The sequence below is a fragment of the Crocuta crocuta genome, unplaced genomic scaffold (assembly GCF_008692635.1).
Source record: "Crocuta crocuta isolate KB4526 unplaced genomic scaffold, BGI_CrCroc_1.0 scaffold271, whole genome shotgun sequence".
Classification (NCBI taxonomy): Eukaryota; Metazoa; Chordata; class Mammalia; order Carnivora; family Hyaenidae; genus Crocuta; species Crocuta crocuta.
In genome coordinates, this window is record NW_027527824.1 from 1,069,460 (window position 1) to 1,089,233 (window position 19,774).

Consider the following 19,774-nt stretch of genomic DNA (forward strand, 5'->3'; position numbering starts at 1 on the left):
GCCCTTCCCTTCATGGCCCTGCCCACCTATCACTCCCTCCCCTTCTTTCTGGCTGAAAACCATCACTCCCTCCTCTGAACTCCACTGTTCTTTGTTCCCACCTCTCTTTGTGACCCTTCTAACATGCTGCCTCGTAGGATAACAGGCACCTTCCTGAGTACATTGATCACCTGGGTCCTAATTTACACGTTCTCCACATCATTCCAGACATGACGTGGAGTGGCTTATACACTCAAAATATGAGTGTGCTTACTTACTATGCTTACAGCTTCATTTCTCAGATGGCAAAATTGAGGTTTGGAAATGACACGACTTGCCCAGGGTCACCAAAATGGATGAGCTAGGATTTAAACCCAAATTTATACCTTTTACATGTCCCCCATTTGTAGTTACTGGTATGATTTGCTCCAGGAGGGAAAGGACCCTGCTTTGCTGCTGGAGGATGAGAGAGGAGTCACAAGTAAGGTCCCTGCCCTGGGCATCCTGTTTTTCACTATTGATGTGTGTCCCAAACCCAGGAATCCAGAATTCTTCCCATAGGTGCATCTGTCCCCATCTCACCCACAGGGCAGACACACACAGACATGCACCCCTTGCGTCTGGTCTTTATTCTCTGTGTTGGTCTGCCCTGTGTCTTAACGTAGCCTCTCACCTTCCTGCCCAACAGAACAGGCCCAGGGAGGGTAAGCTTGGGGCCATCGGATCAGGAAGAAGCGTCAACATGGCATTATCTGGCCCAGTCTGATCCTCCTTCTGGGAAGATGAGATAGGGCTAAAGGCCACAGGGCCAGGTGGGGGAAGAGAGGCTTTGGCCAGCCTCTTTGTTGGGAGATGGAGAGGAACAGAAGAAGGCTACAACAGAATTTGTTGAGCTGACATTTATGGAGACCTCCCACCTTTCTGTGCTAAGGTCAGGGGCTGAAATCACCATGGACAAGTAAGAGGTGCTTCATGGAGCTCTGTGCCTATGTACTGTCAGAGCTTAGACTCTAGGTTCATCTCAGTTAGGCAGGGAGACTGAGGCTCAGAGGGAGGGTGAAGAGGTCTGCCCACTGTCATATAACAGAGCATGGCTATATGAGCACAGTAACAGAGCATGTTTCTCCTTAACCACCTTTCGGGCCCCTGTGACTGCCAGTCTACAGTTCAGAGGATCCAGAAACTCACAGGTGCCTGGCATGAGCGCAGAAGTTCAAGGCCATCTCCTCCTCTCTGGCTCAGGGAGGGAGGAAAGGGGACATGAGAGTGCAGGGTGAGGGACCCTGTAGGAGACGGGGCTGGAGCTTGGGGCTTCTTTTGGCTGTTACTCAAGGCAGAGGAAGAAAACCTGGTGACAGCTACTGTTCTCTTTCTCTGCCTTTTGAGTGACATTATAACAGGGGATAGAGACCTCAGAAATCACTCTCTTCCAGCTCTCTGCCCCCTTCAGAGAGGAGGAGGAGGCCAAGGAGAGGGAGGCTTGAAGGGACTTTGCAGCAGGAGTGCAAATCAGCAATGCCCAAATTGGCAGCTGAGACTCGGGGCCTGGCATGGTTGGATTTGCAAAAGTTTGGGAAGGCTATGAAGATATGCTCAACAGACTCCTCCAGGAAGCCTTTCCAGATCGCAGTGCCTCCAGCTGGGCTCCCTAATGCCAGCCCTGTCCTCTGGGGAGCCATTCAGCAGAACTCCAAGTGCTGGTCCACAGGGACATTGTACTTGAGCTTGTGGGCTTCGAAGAGGTCACACAGCTCCTTGATGTAGCGCTGATGAAGCTTGTCCACCTCCTCCTGTGAGGGATGCAGCGTCTTTTGCACCTCAATGGGTTTTCCTACTGCAAGACACAAATGTGGGTGCTAGACCAGAGCAGGAGCCACGGGGTTGCAGGGGCCCTTGGGGCAAGTGCCCACCCCCAAGGGCATCTCTGCAGGAAAGGGCTCTTATTTCCATCCCTTTCTGCCCTGTTTTGGATGATGGATTCTAAGATGTTATGGTAACTCCAAGATTCTGACTTAATAACTACACCAGCTGGCATTGCAATGTGCCATGCAATGTGTCAGGCACTTTCCATGCATTATCTCTAATCCTCATAACAACTCTATGGGGATAGAAACTCTTCCTATTCCCAGTTGACAGGTGAGGAAATGAGGCTCAGAGCAGTTAAGTAACTTGTTCAAGGTCACACAGCCAGGAAGAAACAGTTCCAATTTTTAAATCCTGAGGATATGCTCTTAATTTCCAGGCTACACTGTTCGGGGAGCCCAAGATGTCACAATTAGAAGTGCTTATAGTTTGGGGCACCTGGGTGGCTCAGTGGGTTGAGCGTCCAACTTCGGCTCAGGTCATGATCTCACAGCTCGTGGGTTTGAGCCCCACATCAGGCTCTGTGCTGACAGCTCAGAGCCTGGAGCCTGCTTCAGATTCTGTCTCCATCTCTTTCTGGCCCTCCCCTGCTCATGCTCACTGTCTCTCTCTCTCAAATATAAATAAACATTAAAAAGAAAAGAGAAAAATAAAAAGGAGTGCCTATAGCTCTAGGGTGAGGTGGGACTACAGCCCAGGAAGCGCTTCTTTCCCTCCTGCTCTCCACCTGGCCCATAATGCCCCCTTTGTTCTAGGGAGGAGTCAGGAAGCCCTAACTAACCTCCTTCCTCTGGCTCTGCCTGGCTGGGAAGGTAGCTCCTTTGCCTTTTCCTGGAGGCAGCAGCGGTGTTTTTTTTTACCTTAAAAAAAATTTTTTTTTAATTTGATTGATTTATTGATTGTTACTCTACCTACAATTCTAACAGACTTGGAATGCCCTTTCTTAGTATCCACCTTCTCCAATAAGTCCTATTAGATCCTCTAAGTTAAATTAAAAACTCTTCTTCTCTAGCATAATAAAGAGTCAAATTGGTCCTGATTCAGTCCTCAACTTTGTTACTCAAAGGTAGTATGATCTTTTGGAAGTTACTTAACTTCTCCGAGCCTCAGTTTGCCACGAGTGAAATAGGGATAATAGTCCCTACCTGGAAGGCCCTTAGGCTAAATTGAGCTGCTGCAAGTAAGGAAGCCAGTGCAGTGCCTGGCACGCAGCAGGTACTCTGTAATCAGTGACTACTGTTCTTTGTGCCTCTGTTACAGTTCCCATCCCAAAGTGCCCTGTATTAGGTCTATCTGCTTATGTGTATGTTTCCCAGTCTAGAATGTGAGCTCCATTCTAGATGGGCAAGGATGTGTGACCCATCTCCATGTCCCCCTTGCAGGCCCCTTTTCCCTGGAGCCGATCCCCCATCCCCTCGCCACAGGCTGGGTCTCAGCTCACCCACGGTGGTGATGGGCTGGCGGTAGGGTATAAGACCAAAGCTGTACTGGAAGACACCACGGCCATGAAAGAGCGGGAGGGAGATGCCCATGATCTTCTGCAGCCGGTTCTGGATCCAGCGCAACCAGGAGCCGGGAGAATTCGCAACCTGGTCAAATAGTTCATTCTCCCCGAAGGAGAAGATCGGCACGAGAGCAGCCCTGGAGGGAGACAGGAAGAGAATACGCATGGAAGGCCCCAAAGAAGACCCCAGCTAGCTTCCTGCAGGGACCCAGTGAACAGGAATTGGAGCAGAGGACAGAGCCCCAGGCCAGGAGTAGGAAGCCTGAGTTGTCTACCAGACCTGCTGTAGCTTCATTCTCTGAACTTGGGCAGGACCTGGCCCCTCTCAGGGCCACAACCTCCCAGTTGTAACAGGACAGACAGACCAGAATGCTTCAGAGAGTCCTCCCAGACATAAAACGTCTGTGAACTTTGTAGAAAACATCTCCAGCCCCAGCTAGCTTGTATTCTTCAAAGATGCTTCAAAGTAGAACGGCTCTGTGATATGCCCCAAACTCCATTTTCCCGGAGACTATGGATGTCAGCTCTAGTGCCAGCTTTGGGCAAATATAGCCCTTCCCACCTAGTCCCTTTGATCGCCGTGCTTCCCTTCTGAAATCTTTTCTGGGTATTTGGGCATGCCATAGCATGTTTCTCTTCAAAGTAGAATCTTTATTGTAAAGAGACTAAGACTCTCCTCCCTGCCCCAATACAATCTGCATTAGTTTGGTGTTTTCCTGCCAAAATCTGGTCCTTGCCAATCTCCAGCTGAACTGAGAGCCCTCTTCCCAGATACCCATGCATCAGGGCGAGTCTGACGAAGCCCTTGCGGTTCCGCAGCAACAGCGTGTAGGCTCCAGGCCTGGCATTCAGTGCCTCCTGGGCACCACCTACGATGATGGCCAGTAGATTGCCACCTTCCTTCCTGCTGAGAATGTGAGCAGCACTCTCCTTGTCTGAACTGACCAGCCCTGGGAAGAGAAGAAGGTGGTCAGGTATGGGGGAAGGGAGCAGGGATTGTCGAGTGGATGTGACCCAAGAAAGGGATCACCAAAAGTGGCCACAGAGGCCTGGGTACCCACCCCACCCACTCCAGCTTGCATTTCCCTGAAGACTGGAACTGAGTCCTCTCCCTTTTCCTAAAACCCTCACCAAGCTCATTGCCCCACATGATGCTATGGGAAGTACTTCCTTGGGTCTAGCCACCTCCCATTGCACATGCTCTTATCAGAAGTACAGAACTGCTGGGGCACCTGGGTGGCTCAATCAGTTAAGCATCCGACTTGGGCTCAGGTCATGATCTCATGGCTCATGGGTTTGAGCCCCGTGTTGGGTTCTGTGCTGATTCTGTGTCTCCTTTCTATCTGACTCCCTCCCCCACTCATTCTCTCTCTCTCAAAAATAAACATTAAAAAAAAAAAAACCCACAGAACCGATGGCAGCCCTTACCACAATGCCTCTTCCCATGCCTCCAGCCTCATCCTCTCAGGCTCCCCAGGGGTGTGAAGACTCACCCCCTGACATGATGTAATCCCTGAAGAAAGGAGCCCGGAACCACAGGGTCAGCATCATCAGATGGGGGCGTATGCCAGGGAAAAGCGAAGGGAAGCCCGTGCTCTCTGTGCACAGGTTGACAAAGGCTCCAGCAGCCAGGACCCCGTGGGGGTGGAAGCCAGCAAGGTAGTTCCGGGAGGGGTCCAGCTCAGCAGTCTTGACCAGCTGCAAGGACAGCGACCTGGTGAGCTGGACCTGTGTGCCAACCCTGACCACGCCACTCGTCAGTGTCGCTCCCCCTCTCTGAGCCTCAGGCTCTTGTGAGGATCGAGATATGATGTGTGAATGCACCCGTGATACCGTCTCAGTTCACTGCTGGCTTCAGACAAATTACTTCCCTCTCAGGCTCTTCATCTGCAAAATGGGGACATTTAGCTCTGTCCTGCCTTCCTCCCAGGACTACTGAGAAGCTTGAGTCTGTTGGTGCTCTGGAATTACCAAGATTATGACAGGACCAGATATAATTCGAAGGCATCAAAGTGACACACAGGGGCGCCACCCTGCTGGAAAAGCTCCGTTTTCACAAAACTCAATATAAGAAAAATTGGCACTTAAGTGAGCATTTGCAAGATATAGCATGAGTGGTTGAAAGAGCGTGCAGTCCAGGAGGCTGGTTCAAGTCCTGTTTACCCTTCTGGAGAAAGCAAGTGGCTCCCTGCGGCTCCCTGTCCCCCTCCCCAACCCTCCTCCGCCCCCTCATCTCCATTTGTCCCTTCATCTTTCTTTCCCCAGCCCTGCGCTCTCCCTGCAGCGAGCAACTTGCCAGAGTCTGGTCAGGCCTGCAGCATGGAGGGAGGAGCAGGGACCGTTGACTCATTGCACATTGACTGGGAGAGGAGAGCTGTTGTCCTTAGCAGCTCCTGCATGAAGTGCAGTGAGGGTGGAGGGGCAGGAACTGAGCTAACAAATACTGCTGTCAGCCTACCCATTGCTGGACAGCTGCTCCATGGTCCAGTCTGCGAAGATTACTGTGGTGGGCAGTGATTTTGAGTGTGTGTGTGTGTGTGTGTGTGTGTGTGTGTGTGTGGTTGGGGGCAATCCCTTTCCCACCCTGCCAGGACCCACAGGCCCACCCTTTACGCTGTCCTGCACCCTGGGAACACAGCCACCAAAGTTTGAAGGCCCCTGAGGCCCCTGGCCCACGCTCTAAGCCCCTGGCTGGAGACTCTCTGGTAAGACTGGCCAGTCCCTGCCATCTACACTGCTGGGCGTGGGGCAGCCCTTTCCACTCTGGGTCAGCTTTGCCAGGGTGGAAGTTCTTCCTGTCGTCAAGCTAAGACTTGTGACAGGTGACTCCCTGAGGTTTCATGTTGCTGCCTTTGTGGTCGGTGAGGCCTGGCTGCCTGCTTTCAGAGTCCCTGAGGGAACCAGGGGGGCGCAGCGATGGGGATCTGAGCCTGTCCGTCCCATCGAGGCTGAACAGCCACAGATTCTCCTGGACTTGATTTCTGCAATCCACCCTCCTGCCCAGTATGGCCCCCAGTTACCCATGACCCTTTGCAGAGAGGCTGCAGGGACCACAGTTGCGGGAAGGACCATTGCCTCCCATACAAGGACAAACCACTTCTACTCACGCAGTGGTAGACTTACTGGATGTGAAAATAAAGATGGAGGAGAGAAACCTCTGGCTATTCTCAGTGAGAAAGCTACTTGCACAGGAACCTATCTGGCGGTGTTTCCCTACACACATACCTGGCCACCGGCACAGAAGCACTAGCCCATTACTTCCTTCTCAGCCAGTGGGAAGGCAATTTTGTGCGACCTCCATAAAGGCAATTTGGCAAGAGCTATTACAACCAAAAGGCGTAATTGACCTTTTACCCCAGCAACTTCACAGCCGAGGAATTGCTTGTGCCTGTGCAAAATGACATGCGGACAAGATGATGAACCGCAGCATCTTTTTTTTTTTGGACTAGCAACAGCCTGGCATCCCCTCCAACATCCATCAACGGGGCCCATTCAGGCAAACTGTGAAATGCTTACACAACAGAGTCCTCTGCACGCCAAACGCTGGTCATCACAGTTGCCTCTGGGGAGCGAAGGGAGGAGATGAAAACTGAGTGGGTGGGGGGGACCCTTTACCACATACCCTTTGGTCCCTTTTGAATTCTGAACAAGGATGTATTACTTATTTTAGATGAACAATGAATGTATAAATGAACAAAATGAGTGAATAAATGAAAGAATGATTATCCTTAATAAAGAAGCCTTTGTGTCTAGAGACACATCCTGATGAATGTGAGCGCCTGTGCCACTACTTGCACGTGCATTTACATTTGCGTGTCCTGGTGTGTGCACTGATTGGGGCCGTCACTGTCTCGCTAAGGCCTGGTCTGCACCTCCCTAGACATAGTCTCTACTGCTGTTTCTCTGTGCTAACCTCTTCTATCTGTCCCCTGGGCCCAAGTGATATCACTACCTCACTGTGAGAGTCTTTTAAATTTTTTAATTACATTAATTAATTATGTAATGTACATCCAAGTTAGTTAGCATATAGTGGCAGCAATGATTTCAGGAGTAGATTCCTTAATGCCCCTCACCCATTTAGCCCACCCTCCATCCCACAACCCCTCCGCAACCCTCAGTTTGTTCTCTGTATTTAAGAATCTCTTGGGGCGCCTGGGTGGCTTAGTCGGTTAAGCGTCCGACTTTCGCTTAGNCCTGACTGACGAATTTCACTTAGGATAATACCCTCCATTTCCATCTGCATAGTTGCAAACGGCAAGATTTCACTTTTTGATTGCCGAGTAATACTCCATCACATCTTCTTTATCCATTCATCCGTCGACGAACATTTGGGCTCTTCCATACTTTGGCTATTGTTGATAGCACTGCTATAAACACTGGGGTGCATGTGCCCCTTCGAAACAGCACCCCTGTATCCCCTGGATAAATACCTAATAGTGCAATTGCTGGGTCGTAGGGTCTGTGAGGGTCTTGAGATTAGAGACCACCTGTCTGATGCCTCACCTGACCCAAGCACAGGCCTGGAATAGAGGAGACACTCTGGAAAGACTAGAAAGAAGGAAGAAAGGACTCACGAATAGAGGAAGCTGATGCAGCCTCAGAAGGAAGCCCCCTGTTCCCTATCCTGTCCCAACCTGTCACCTGGGTTCCAAGAGCAGGGTAGAGGAGTCTGAGCTGCAAGTCAGGAGACCCACACACCATAATTCACACACCATAAAATTCACCTTTTTTAAAGTGTGCAATTGAGCGGTTTTAGTGTACTTCAGAGGTGAACGACCATCACCCCTCTCTAATTCCAGAGCATTTTCAACACCCCAGAGAGAAACCTCATACCCGTTATCAGGCACACCCCACTCCCCAGCCCCTGGCAACCGCTAATCTGCTTTCTGTGTCTATGTGCTTGCATGTTCTGGGCATTTCCTGCAAACGGAATCACACAAATAGGTGGCCTTTTGTGTCTATCTTCTTTCACTTTTGCAGAATGTCTCCAAGGTTCATCCACATTGAAGCATGTCAGTACTTCATTCCTTTTTCTGATTGAATGCTATTCCATTGTATGGACAGACCATATTTTTGTTCATTTATCTCTTGACAGACATTGAAATTATTTCCACCCTTTGGCCATTAGAAATAATGTAGCCATGAACACTTGTACATTAGTCTTTGTGTGACCATGTTTTCAATTCTCCCAGGGGTGTCACTACTTTGAACCCCAAGAGCCTTGCCTAGAAGACCCCCGCCCTGTAGGAGGAGTGAGGCATCCCGGGGAGATGGCATCTGGACCATGGGTGGGAGGGAGGACCGTGAGCGCTGTGTCTCTGCCCTGTCACCCCAGTCCCAACTCTCAACAAACGCCCTTATGCCTTCTCACACTCTTGGGGTGACCCAAATGCCTCACGAGCCCACTGTCCTGATGGCCTCTTTGTGGTTCACAGAGCACCCACACCATTAGCCTGTGTGAGGACCCCCATTTGACCATTGAGCAAACTGAGATGCAAAGGGGTAAGCGACCTTCCCAAAGCCACAGAGATGACCTGAGCTCAGTTCTGCTGTCTCCTGCCCAGAGCATCAGAGCACCAGGCCAGGAAGCCTTTGTTCCAGACCCCCAGACACGCCATGAGACTCAGGACTATCTCTGGGGTCTTTTCCTTTTTAGTCAAACTTGGAAGACTCTGGGTGCTCAGCTTCCGGAGAAGGTGGTTCCCGCACCAATAACCCGCCTCTCCCTGCTCCAGGGCCTGGTCCTGGAGATCCTGTTCATGACCTATTTATGTACCTTAATTATTGGGCAGTTTAAAAATGCAGGGCAAGCAAGGTCTGGTTCAGTAGTCTGGCTCTGGCCTCAGGCATCTCATTTGTGGCGGATTTCCCAGAGGATTCTGCTATATATCAGAGCTTGAGAATCACCACTTTAAACCCAAGGAATCCCCTTCTAGCTTTAGGCTGTTGGCAGTATACAGGCATCCACAGATGGGGGGGGGGGCAGGGGGAGACTGGGGTCCTTGCCTGTCTCCTCCCATCACGGCCAGCCCCTCAGCTGGTGAGTTCTCCGCCCTGTCTCACCCCCTGGTACTTACAGAGCAGACAGAACAGACACTCACTGACATCTGCAGCTACAGTTCCTCAATTCTAAGAAACAACTTTTTTTCACATCTTAACATTATGCTATCGAGGTACATTTGACAGTTATAATTAGAAGAACTTTTTTCCTAGTAGTACATAAAATACCGGTATGTTTTACCATCAAGGATATCTTAGAATTGAAGACACACGGGATGGAAGGCGTGCCCCAGGCCGTGCGCATCCCCAGACCTGCTGTGCGTCAGGCACCTTGGTACACCTACTTGCTTGTTCCCTCCGCAAGGGAAGTACTGGGGGCAACAGCTCCATTTTACAGATGAGGAAACTGAGACATCAAGTCTATTCACTTGTTCCGGGTCACACAGCTAGTAAAGTGGCAGAGGCAAGACTTTAACACAGGCAGCCTGGCTCTGCGTGTGTAACTTGCGGGCTCTGCCGCCGTGCAGGAGTCCCCAAGTGAAAGGCCGTGCGGGTTAAGGGGCTCAAGCCGTGCACTTCAGGTAAGGGTACCAGCCCAAGTGACACAGCTCATGCCTGGAGAACTTGGATAGCAAAAGGGGCAGGTGAAGCGTGAGCATGGGTCCAGAGTCTAATTTTTGCAAAAATTAGATTTGATTTTAGGTGTCATGGGAGTCACCTCTGTGTTTTAACAGTTTCGGAGTATTCTGGCCGCTTTGTGCAGGATGGACTGTAGGGGGCGTCGGCGGACGCGAAGCCCCGGTAAAGAAATGTTGGTTAGGATGTAGGTAGTGAGTTGGAGAGGAGAGAAGGGTGAGACCCGGAGGAGTTTGGGAGGCAGACCCCAAGCTTCAGAAAAGCAGTTCTCAACTGGGGCCAGTTCCCCTACCCCACCAGAGAACATGTGGTAACGTCTGCAGACATTTTTGGTTGTCACAACTGACAGAGGGGAGTGCTACTGCCATCTAGCGGGTAAAGGCCAAGGATGACGGCAGGCCCCTCCCCCAAATACCCACAGGCCTACAACATTCAGCGTCAAATATCCACGTGCCCAGGGGCAGAAAGCATCTTGAGAGCTGCTGGCTGGGGGGGAGGGGGAGGGTGGAATAGCAAGGACACGAAATGACCGGGAAGGGAACCCCTTATCATTCCCTGCAGGGCACCCTAGAGCTGAGGGGACAGCTGTGCTCAAGGCAGAGGTGAGACTCCTGGGAGGGTCCTGAGGACAGGCGCAAGTCTCTGTGTAGGAAGACCTTCTCCCGTGATGAAAGGAGCCATCACAGGAGGAAGTGTCACCACGTCCAAGTGTAAGCTGGCGATCTGTTCTGGGCCGGTGGCTGGCTACTCCCTCCCTCTGACTCAGGTCAGGAGACCCCAGTATGTTGGAAAGGGGCCAGGGCGGGGGGAGGCACGAAGTCCCTAGTGATACCTGCCGGCTGTGGAGGAACTGAGGAATGTCCCGGGTGTGGGTGGGGAGGTGTTCTGCCCTGTCCCCAGCCTGCAGCCTTTCCTGACACCAGGTCACAGCCCGTCCACAGCATTCTACCCTCCTCAGGCCTGGGCCTGTGCAGACAAGTGTTTGCCCTGGGATGATGAAATCTTCAGGGGCTGGGGGGGGTGGGGAAACCCACCCTTGGGGCTGGTCTTCAGCAGGAGGTGGGATTAGTGCTTCCTCCTCCTGTGCGAAGAAACTCTTCATCATTGACTCTTTGGCGTGAGTTTAGAAAGCTGCAAGGCCCAGAAAAATTTTCTAATTTTGCTTGAAATTCCATCGCTATATGCTAGTTCATAAAATCACACTGAGAACTGACAGAAGCTCAGAAACCCACATTTGACGCAGCAGGGCAGAGGCCCGGGAATGTGAGAGAGCTACAGCAGAGCTGAGACCTCCCTCCCCTCCGCCCACCCCAAGATCTCTGCAGGGCCTGGGCTGTAAAGGTATGTGGAAGAGGGTCTCCGGGGAGGATGTGGAGGAGGGAATCTGCAGGCCGCAGCCTCACCCCTGCAGGCTCCCAGCCTAGGACAGGGGAAGTCAAAGTCCATCTCCCCCTCTGCTGCCTACTTGGCGGTACTGCTCATGCTCTGCAGGGGTGATGCAACAGGTCTGGCACTGGGCGGCGATCCTGAAACCCTACAGCGGAGTTGTGGCAAATCAGGGCAGTGTCCCACCAGTATTAATAGTGCCGAGGTTGAGAGACCCTCCTGGAGGGCAGCCTGGCTGGGGGAGGATCAGGAAGGGCAGTGGATGGGATTGGCATAGACCCTCTTGTCTTTGCTGACAAGATCCTGGGAGGGCACTCTGTAGAGGAAGCAAATATGGAGAGAAGACCTCCCCCAATCTGGACCCTCAGGGCAGCCTCAGCACTGCCCATTCACTCTGCCCTTCAACATCTGTCACTCCTCATGAGGGTAGAATTTTCTGCCAGTCAACTTCCTGCCCTCTGCCCTGCCCTGCCCTGTCCCACTCTTGCCCTTTGCCCAGGAGGCCCTGCTCACTGTGGCACTAGGGGCTTCTGTACTCCAGCCGTTGCCCAGTCCAGGCCCCAGGACTGTCAGAAGGGAGCAAGGCAGGAGCCCTGAGTCCCATGCTGAGTGCCCACGAGTCAGTGAGTTGTTTAACCTCTGTGAGCCTGTGTCCTCCACTCCCTCCTCCTTTACCAGCTGGGGGCAGGAGGAGGCGGGGCTCCAGGATGGAGTGGGAGAAGCCAGGCAGGTGTGAAGGTCAGAAGAGTAGAGCTCTGGGCTGTCCGACGTCTCCACAGCATGCCCAAGCTTCCCTGGAGTCCCCACTGACTTAGTAAAATAGCACTAGCTCCTGGTTTACTGAGAACCTACAAGGCGCTTTCCTGCCTTCTCAGCAAGTCCACCCAACTCAGTGATGTGTGTGGCATTATCTCTTTACATATGAGGAAACTGAGGCTAAGAGAGGCTATGAAACTCACCCAAGGTCACAGTTGGTATGTGGCAGCCCTGGTATTAGGACCTAGTCTGTCCAGCTCCAGAGGCCACACTCTATGCCTTTCTTCTCCTCTGTTTCCAGGGGACGGCCGGCTGACCCTGCCTGGCACCTCTCTGTGTCCCCACTGCCTTCCTACCCTATCCCATCTGGCGAATAAGCCATCCCTGCCCAGCTGCTTACATCTGAGGGTTTAGTCCATCTGGGGTTCAGTAAAGGAGCCAAGGGGTCTGTTAAATCCCAGGATCTGTTTCACTTAGGACTGACATTTGCATCCAGGGTCGCGTATCCACAATGGGATGAGTTGCCCTAAGTCACAGTGAGAGATTCAAAAGTACTCAGAGCAGGAGGGCCCAGTGTGCTTCGTGGATACATGGGGAAACAGGTTCAGAATCGGGCCTTCCTCAAGGGCACACAGTAATCCAGAGTTGGAGGAGGATAGAACCTGAGAACTAGTTCAGGGCCCAGTTTCCCTGACCCTTTGCCTATAGTTGATGCACACACTTTAAAACCAGGAAAAGAGCTTTCTGAGTAGCACTGGTTACACCTTTGTCCCTCTCAGGCTGTCATTCTCCCCATCTGATGAAATGTGGGGCTAGATGGTCTCTTAGGACCTTGAGTTTACTACATTGACCCCCATACCTGGCTGCTGCGGGGTTTACACCTATAAGATGCATATGTGTGCCACGCTATATGCCCCACAGAGCTCCTTCCAACCCTGTATGTTCATCATTCCTCACATTGGCCCCACATCCCCACAGATGGGAAACCATGGCCAGAGAGAAACTGGCCTCTTCCCCAGGCCGCATAGTAGTGTGGCCACAGAGGTCCTACCTCCCAGCCCAGTATTCTACTTCCTGCACACAGGGCCACGCTCCTGCCATGGACATGGCCACGCTCCATCCAGCCCCAGGACTCACCGAGACAGGGAAGTAGTCCCTCATGTACTTCCACAAGAAGCAGCGCCTTATGGATTGGATGGCCCTGCCCCCCTGCCGTGGCTTGTCTCGGTCCAGGTACCACCAGGTCGCATACAGGACACTGAGCAACCAGAATCTTGTGAACAGGAGCCCCACGAAGACGATAATGGAGATCTGGGCTGGGGAGGGAAGCAGGAGCCATCAATGGTCAGAAGTCTGAGAGGAAGGAGGTGATATTGTCCACCCTGAGGCTGCCCATATGCCCAGCACTAGCAGCTCTATCCTGTCCAGCCCATAACCCCGGGAGGAAGAGATCAGCCTCCCACTCCCTCAAGGAGGGAATGCAGCACCTGCCAATGTCACACTGGGAGCACAGATTTGAACCGTAGGTAGGCTGAAGTTCAAAACTCATTTTTCCCACCGCATGGCTCCCTGACCCTGGTCTTCTCTCAACCCCTCCATCTCCCCAGTAAAATAGTCAGCATACATCAGGTGCTCAGTAAATGCTTGCTGGACAACTGATTGGATTATTTCTTTCTAGTCTCCACCTCCTGGGACCTTAGAGAAAACAGAGACGTTCTTTCTCTGTCCAGCCCTCTGCCCCATTTTTCCACAGATAGAGCTGGCCAAATCCTCCTCTTATTAAAACTCTTGCATGGCTTTCCCATGAGGCACTGCCCAGCCAGCTCAGCCTGGCATTCAATCTTCCCATGAGCTGGCTGTACTGCCTCCTGCTCCAGCCTCGCCTTAACCACATGCAACTCCAATACCCTGGCCACACTAGCTGCTGGGTTCCTACAGCTCACTGAGCTCCTTCAATCCCTTAGCTTTTGCTCATGCTGATTCCTCCACCTGCAGGGCCTTTCCTGGTGAAGGGGGGAGGGAGAAAGAAGCCAAGCCCTGGCTGGACCAGGCCCAGTGAGGAATTCCCCGTCTGACCTATAGTTCCGAATCCCTTGCCATAGGCTAGAATCCCGCTTCATCTCAGGGTCCGCTGGTCTGTGGGCCGCCCCTAATCTGATGCTGATGGAAAGAATATTCCCAGAGAATATGGCTCCTTCCCCATCCCATTTCCTCCACTCAACACCATGCACTCATCCTCTTAAAGAAGACCAGCTTCCAGTTGCATATTCTATTTGAAAGTAGGGTCGATTGGGCCTGTCATTCCTGGCAGGTTTCCTGGAGGAGGGGACTTTTGACCCAGTCCGAACAGTGGTAAAATTCCTAAGCCCAGACGATGTAGATTTGGGGCTCACAGATGTTCACTTTAACCAGAGCACCTCTGACAGGTCGGTGCTGGTGGTGCAGCTGTGAACGACGGACACAAAGTCCTGCCCTCAGAAAGCTACCTTTCCAGTGCGGCACTGGGCACTTCGTTTTTTAAATTGTTAGCGAGGTAAAATATGAGTAACATAAAATGTATTGCCTTAACCATGTTTAAGCTCACAGTTCAGTGGCGATAAGTTTGTTCACATCGTTGTGTAGCCATCACTACCACCCATCCAGAACTCTTCATCTTCCCAAACGGAACCTTTGTACCCTTTAAACACTGACCCCCCCCGCGCCCCTCCCCCATTCCCTGCCGGCTTCTGTTTTACTTTCTGTCTCTACAAATCGGACTCTTCTAGGAACCTCATATGAGAAGAATCATGAAGTATTTGTCTTTTTGTGACTGGCTTATTTCACTTAGTAGAATGTCCTGACAGTCATTCATGTCATCCATGTTGTAGCATGTGTCAGAATGGCCCTCNACACTGCCCCCCCCGCGCCCCTCCCCCATTCCCTGCCGGCTTCTGTTTTACTTTCTGTCTCTACAAATCGGACTCTTCTAGGAACCTCATATGAGAAGAATCATGAAGTATTTGTCTTTTTGTGACTGGCTTATTTCACTTAGTAGAATGTCCTGACAGTCATTCATGTCATCCATGTTGTAGCATGTGTCAGAATGGCCCTCCTTTTTTGGCTGAATCAGACTCTCTTGCATGTATATGTCACATTTTGTTCATTCATTCATCTGTCAATGGACCAATGGACACTTGGGTTCCGTCTATCTTTGCACTTTATTCTAAAATACTATTAGATTAGTTACTAATAATGAAAAATGGGGAGTCCTCACATACAAACCCTGACATCTGTTATGTCTTGAAAAACTAGAAGAAATGGTAGTCCTGAGTCGCTGTTCTCAAGGGTAGCCACTCCCTCCCATGTCCCCCCATTCCCAGACCTGTGGGCCAGTTTCTTCCTCGAAAGTGCTTTATCCTCACATAGGCCGTGCGGTTCCTGGACGGGGTGGGGAAGGACCATTAAGTGCTTGTGGGTTGGTCACCTGTTTGTGTTAATTTTTTTTAAGTTTATGTATTTTGAGAGAGGCAGAGAGAGCATGAACTGGGGAGAGGCAGAGAGAGAGAGAGAGAGAGAGAGAGAGAGAGAATCCCAAGCAGGCTCCGCACTGTCAGCACACAGCCGCATGTGGGGCTCTAACTCACCAAGCCATGAGAGATCATGACCTGAGCCAAAATCAAGAGTCAGACGCTTAACTGACTGAGCCACCCAAGTGCCCCTTAAATATTTTTTAATAAAAACTTTGAAAGAGAAAGTTGTAGAAGAGTAGGAATAAAATGCCACCATTTGTATGAAAAAGACATTGGCACTTATATATGGCTGCACAAACACAGAGGAGAAAAGGAGCNCAGCTAGGCCTCCCTCCCCTTGGGCAAAATCAGAAGTCTCTGTGGGTGGCTCCCACTTTAAGAAAACCAGCTCGAGAGGGGCGCCTGGGTGATCAGTTAAGCATCCCACTTGGGCTCAGGTCATGATCTCATGGTTTGTGAGCCTGAGCCCCGCGTGGGACTCTGTGCTGACAGCAGGGAGTCTGCTTGGGATTCTCTCCCTCTCTCTCTCTCTGCCCCCCCCGCCCACACACATGTGTGTCTGTGTGTGTGTGTCTGTCTCTCTCTCAAAACGTGAATAAACACTAAGAAAAAATTAAAAAAGAAAAAGAAAAAGCTCGAGAGAATAAAAACAAATGGCTAATAGTGGCTACTGGAGGGTAGGATTTGGGGAAGTCTGTTGCTTTTAGGACACACATTACGTTCGAATGTTTTACGATAGCACATATTAGTTTTGTGGTCAGAAAAAGAGGTTAGGATAAAGCACACAGGGCATTAGAATTGAACCAGAAAGACCTCCCCCACACTCACCATCCCCCACACCCTCAGCTCACCCTTCAACCCCTCTCAGCAGACAAAACTCCAGGCTACAGGTCAGTTAGGAAGGGAGACACTTACTTTCACTTAATCCTCACAACTCTGAGAGGAAACATTTTAAACCCCACTTGACGAAGATCCAGAGAGGGTACACAAACTGGTTAAGGCTACACAGCAAGCTGGGAGGATGGGACCTAGGATTCAGTTCTACCATTTTGGCTAATCATGCTCTCATTTATTCACTCAACAAATATTTATGGACTCCCACTCTTGCAGGAGCAGGAGATGAAGCTGAAGACACGGACAAACCGCCTAAATGGCGCTTACCTTCTTGTGTGAGTTATAGACAGCGGAGGAAGGGAGCAGTAAGCAAGTTACAAGTATTCGGCTGTTGGCCCTGAGTCCTTAGTGCCAAGTCCTAGTTGACTTCTGCAGCCACTTCTCTGGCCTCTGCATGAACCAGCTGGTCAGTAACTGTGCACAGTCTTTACTCTTCCACCAGAAGCCCTTAGTCTCGGGCCAGACTTTCAATCCTGCCCTATAGACCCCATCTCCTCAATAGCTCTCCAGTGCGGCCATTTCTCTCCACCCACTGCCCACCTCCCTAGACCAGGGTGGGCAATGTTTTGTTTTTTTTTAAAGGGACAGGTTATAAATATTTTAGACTTTGAGGCTCAGGAGGCAACTTGGAGGATATTACATTCAAACGGTTTAAATCTAACCATTTAAAATGCACCCACTTAAACATGTAAACATCCTTCATAACTCATGAACTTTACAGATACAAAAACAGTCAGTGGGCCGGATTTGGCCCGCCGGCCATAACGTGGTGATCCCCGATGTAGACAGCATTGCTCCCTGCCAATGAGTCAATTGTCCCGTAATCCAAGCTGTAGATTCGTCCACTGTGCTGCCACAAGGACCTTTGGCACACAGATTAGACCTTGTCACTCCCCTGCCTAAAGCCCTTCTGAAGCTCCCCTTTGCCCCTAGGATAAAGGATACAGAAAAACCTCCTTCTCTGAGCACTGGTGAGTCCAGATCCCCTTTGTCAGCTGTCCTCCCTCTAGATCTCCAGGCCCAGGGCTACTTGGCCTCTCTGTGGTGTTCCTGACATTCCCAGGCTCCTAAGCCCCAGGCCTACAGGGCTGGGGGATGGAAGCAAGATGGGGTGCAGCCGCAAGGACAAACATGCTCCCGCTCACAAAGCTCACACAAGGCGTGCTGTGCATGATGAACCTCATTCCGTAGGATCCCTGGGCCACAGCCTGCCTCTGGGCCTCTAGTGACCTTTGACCAGGAGCCAGCAAACTTGCAGCTTGCCCTGGGCTGGGCCTCCTGCCCCAAGCTCTACCTGCCCTTTAGCCTCTTAGCCTCACCTGCTCCCACACCCTCTGCAGTCTCCCCTTTCTCTGCTCCTCCTTCCTTTTCTTCCTTTGGCCCTGGAAGGACGCAGGCCCTACAACCTTGGGCAGTTAGGCCCTCAGTTCCTCTGCTCCTCTGTGTAATGGGGATAACCAGAGATAGTTCATGTTTAACGACGCTTGGCACAGATCAATCCTAAGGGATGTAGGATGCTGGAGGGCATGCTTTGCTGGGGGTGATTCCTTCAGCTGCAGAATTGTGAGAGGGTCTGCAGGAGCATCTGCTGTGTTCATGGGGGTGGAGGGGGGTGTGTGTGAAATGGCTGTTGACCGGCCTGTACAGAGCACACCCATACTGTAGCACCAGGATACTGGCATCGGTGTGCAGGCTGAACACGAGCTGCAGGGGAAGCCGTGCCTATGCAGTCTCATGCTGGCAGAGGAGGTGAAGAATCCCACAGGCCCCCAGTTCCTCTCTTTCCATGCTCAGCGCTGGGCCTTCCTCAAAAATGCCCTCTTCAGCAGAGGGGAGTTTGAGCAAGTGTGGGCTCCCCGGCCGTGATCAATGTGCTCACTGAGGCGGGGGAGGGCGGGTAGGGGAACCTAAGCATATTTCCTGTGGGGCCCCAGCCCATGGGGTTGGGCCAGGAGTGTGCTGGGCAGAGCAAGCACATTCTTCACGTCATCCCACAGCAGCCCTGCAAGGTCGGCTTTGCTATGCCCATTCTACAGCTGATGCAATAGAGGCCTGCAGAGGTCAGGCGTGGGGCCAGTGGGGCCACGCAGCTGCTCAGTTGACCAGCCAGGGCCTGACCCAGGCTTGTCCAGGACCCCGCTTACTCCCCAGGGTTCTCTCCTTGTTCCCTTCTCTTTCCCCACCTGCCAGTCTCAGTGTCCTCCTCTCTGAAAGGAAAGAAGGAAATCCATTCCCTCTGAGAAGCCTGGGGAGCCTGGAGATGTCCCACAATCACCTAGGTCCCTCCCCATGCCACCAGGCAGCCTGAGGTAGGGTCTCTGTGCTGGTACTCAAGTAGGTGGAACCCCCACCCCAGGAAAGCTCAGTGACCGGCCGGAAGCCACAGGTGATAGCTTCTACCCCGCCCTATCCCCACACCCTCCCAGGCCCTCCAAAGGCCTCCAGGCGGGGGACTCTGGCCAGGGGCTCTGAGCACAGCAAAGCCCCTTTTAGAACGAATGTCTCCCCACCGTCAATGCACGGTGTGTGCCCGAAGTGGCAGGTGCCTGTGGTCTCCCATCCCCCAGCCCATCTCTCCTTACCCAGGGCCAGGAAAGAGAAGACCCACTGTAGGACCATGAAGGTCTGCAGCCGGCGCTCCCACGGCACGAACAGGGGTGCAAATTCCACCATGCTGGCTCCTCTGCCGGTTCCAGAGGCTCCTCTAGCACTTCTGTGGTCCAAGATGAGACACCAACTGTTTTTTGTTGCCACTGGAGGTTGCGTAAGCATTTGTAAAGGGGAGGGAAAGGGAGGGGAGGGGCCCACCTGGCCCCACCCAGCCTCAAGGCCTCTGGCCCTACCATGGCGGGACCTGCTTCCTAGGAGAAACCTTTGAATCCACCTGCCCTGGGTCTAGCTAAAGGGAGGAAAAACAAAAGGAAGTGTGTCAGCCTGATCCAGAAGGAAGTCTGATCCAGGAGAGTTACCTCCTCGGGTAGGGCCTTATCTGCTGATGATTTTCTATGCTTGCTTCAATCTTGCCCTTCACTTGGAAGATGATGCCCCAAGCAGAATAATGCAATCCTGTCCTCATGTATCCAGGGACCTGACTCCAATAATTATCTCCTGCCACTCTCCTGTCATGTCCTCTGCTCGCCCGCTACAAATGTGCAGTGATAGCACCCACCTATAAATCCCATGGCCCCACCATCTCCTCCACCTTCTGCCCCCTTCCTCAGCTTGCCTGCGTAGCAGAACTCTTGGA

At 51.9% G+C, this 19,774-nt stretch overlaps 1 protein-coding gene and 1 long non-coding RNA gene across 2 annotated transcripts in view; one reads left to right on the forward strand and one right to left on the reverse strand.

Moving 5' to 3' along the window:
- LOC144241748 (uncharacterized) overlaps nt 1-19,774 on the forward strand; it is a 56,286-nt gene that overhangs the window by 35,765 nt on the left and 747 nt on the right. Inside the window, exons 4-7 of the long non-coding RNA XR_013338180.1 lie at nt 10,544-10,748; nt 11,229-11,323; nt 16,744-16,802; nt 19,114-19,291. This is a non-coding gene — a long non-coding RNA (uncharacterized LOC144241748). The remainder of the gene's footprint in view (nt 1-10,543; nt 10,749-11,228; nt 11,324-16,743; nt 16,803-19,113; nt 19,292-19,774) is intronic.
- On the reverse strand, nt 388-19,207 carry MOGAT2 (monoacylglycerol O-acyltransferase 2). The gene is made up of 6 exons (XM_077776362.1): nt 19,110-19,207; nt 13,262-13,440; nt 4,840-5,044; nt 4,122-4,296; nt 3,284-3,483; nt 388-1,813 (listed from the first exon to the last, which is right to left on the reverse strand). The coding sequence occupies exons 1-6, from the start codon at nt 19,198-19,200 to the stop codon at nt 1,659-1,661; spliced, it is 1,005 nt and encodes a 334-aa protein (XP_077632488.1). The 5' UTR covers nt 19,201-19,207; the 3' UTR covers nt 388-1,658.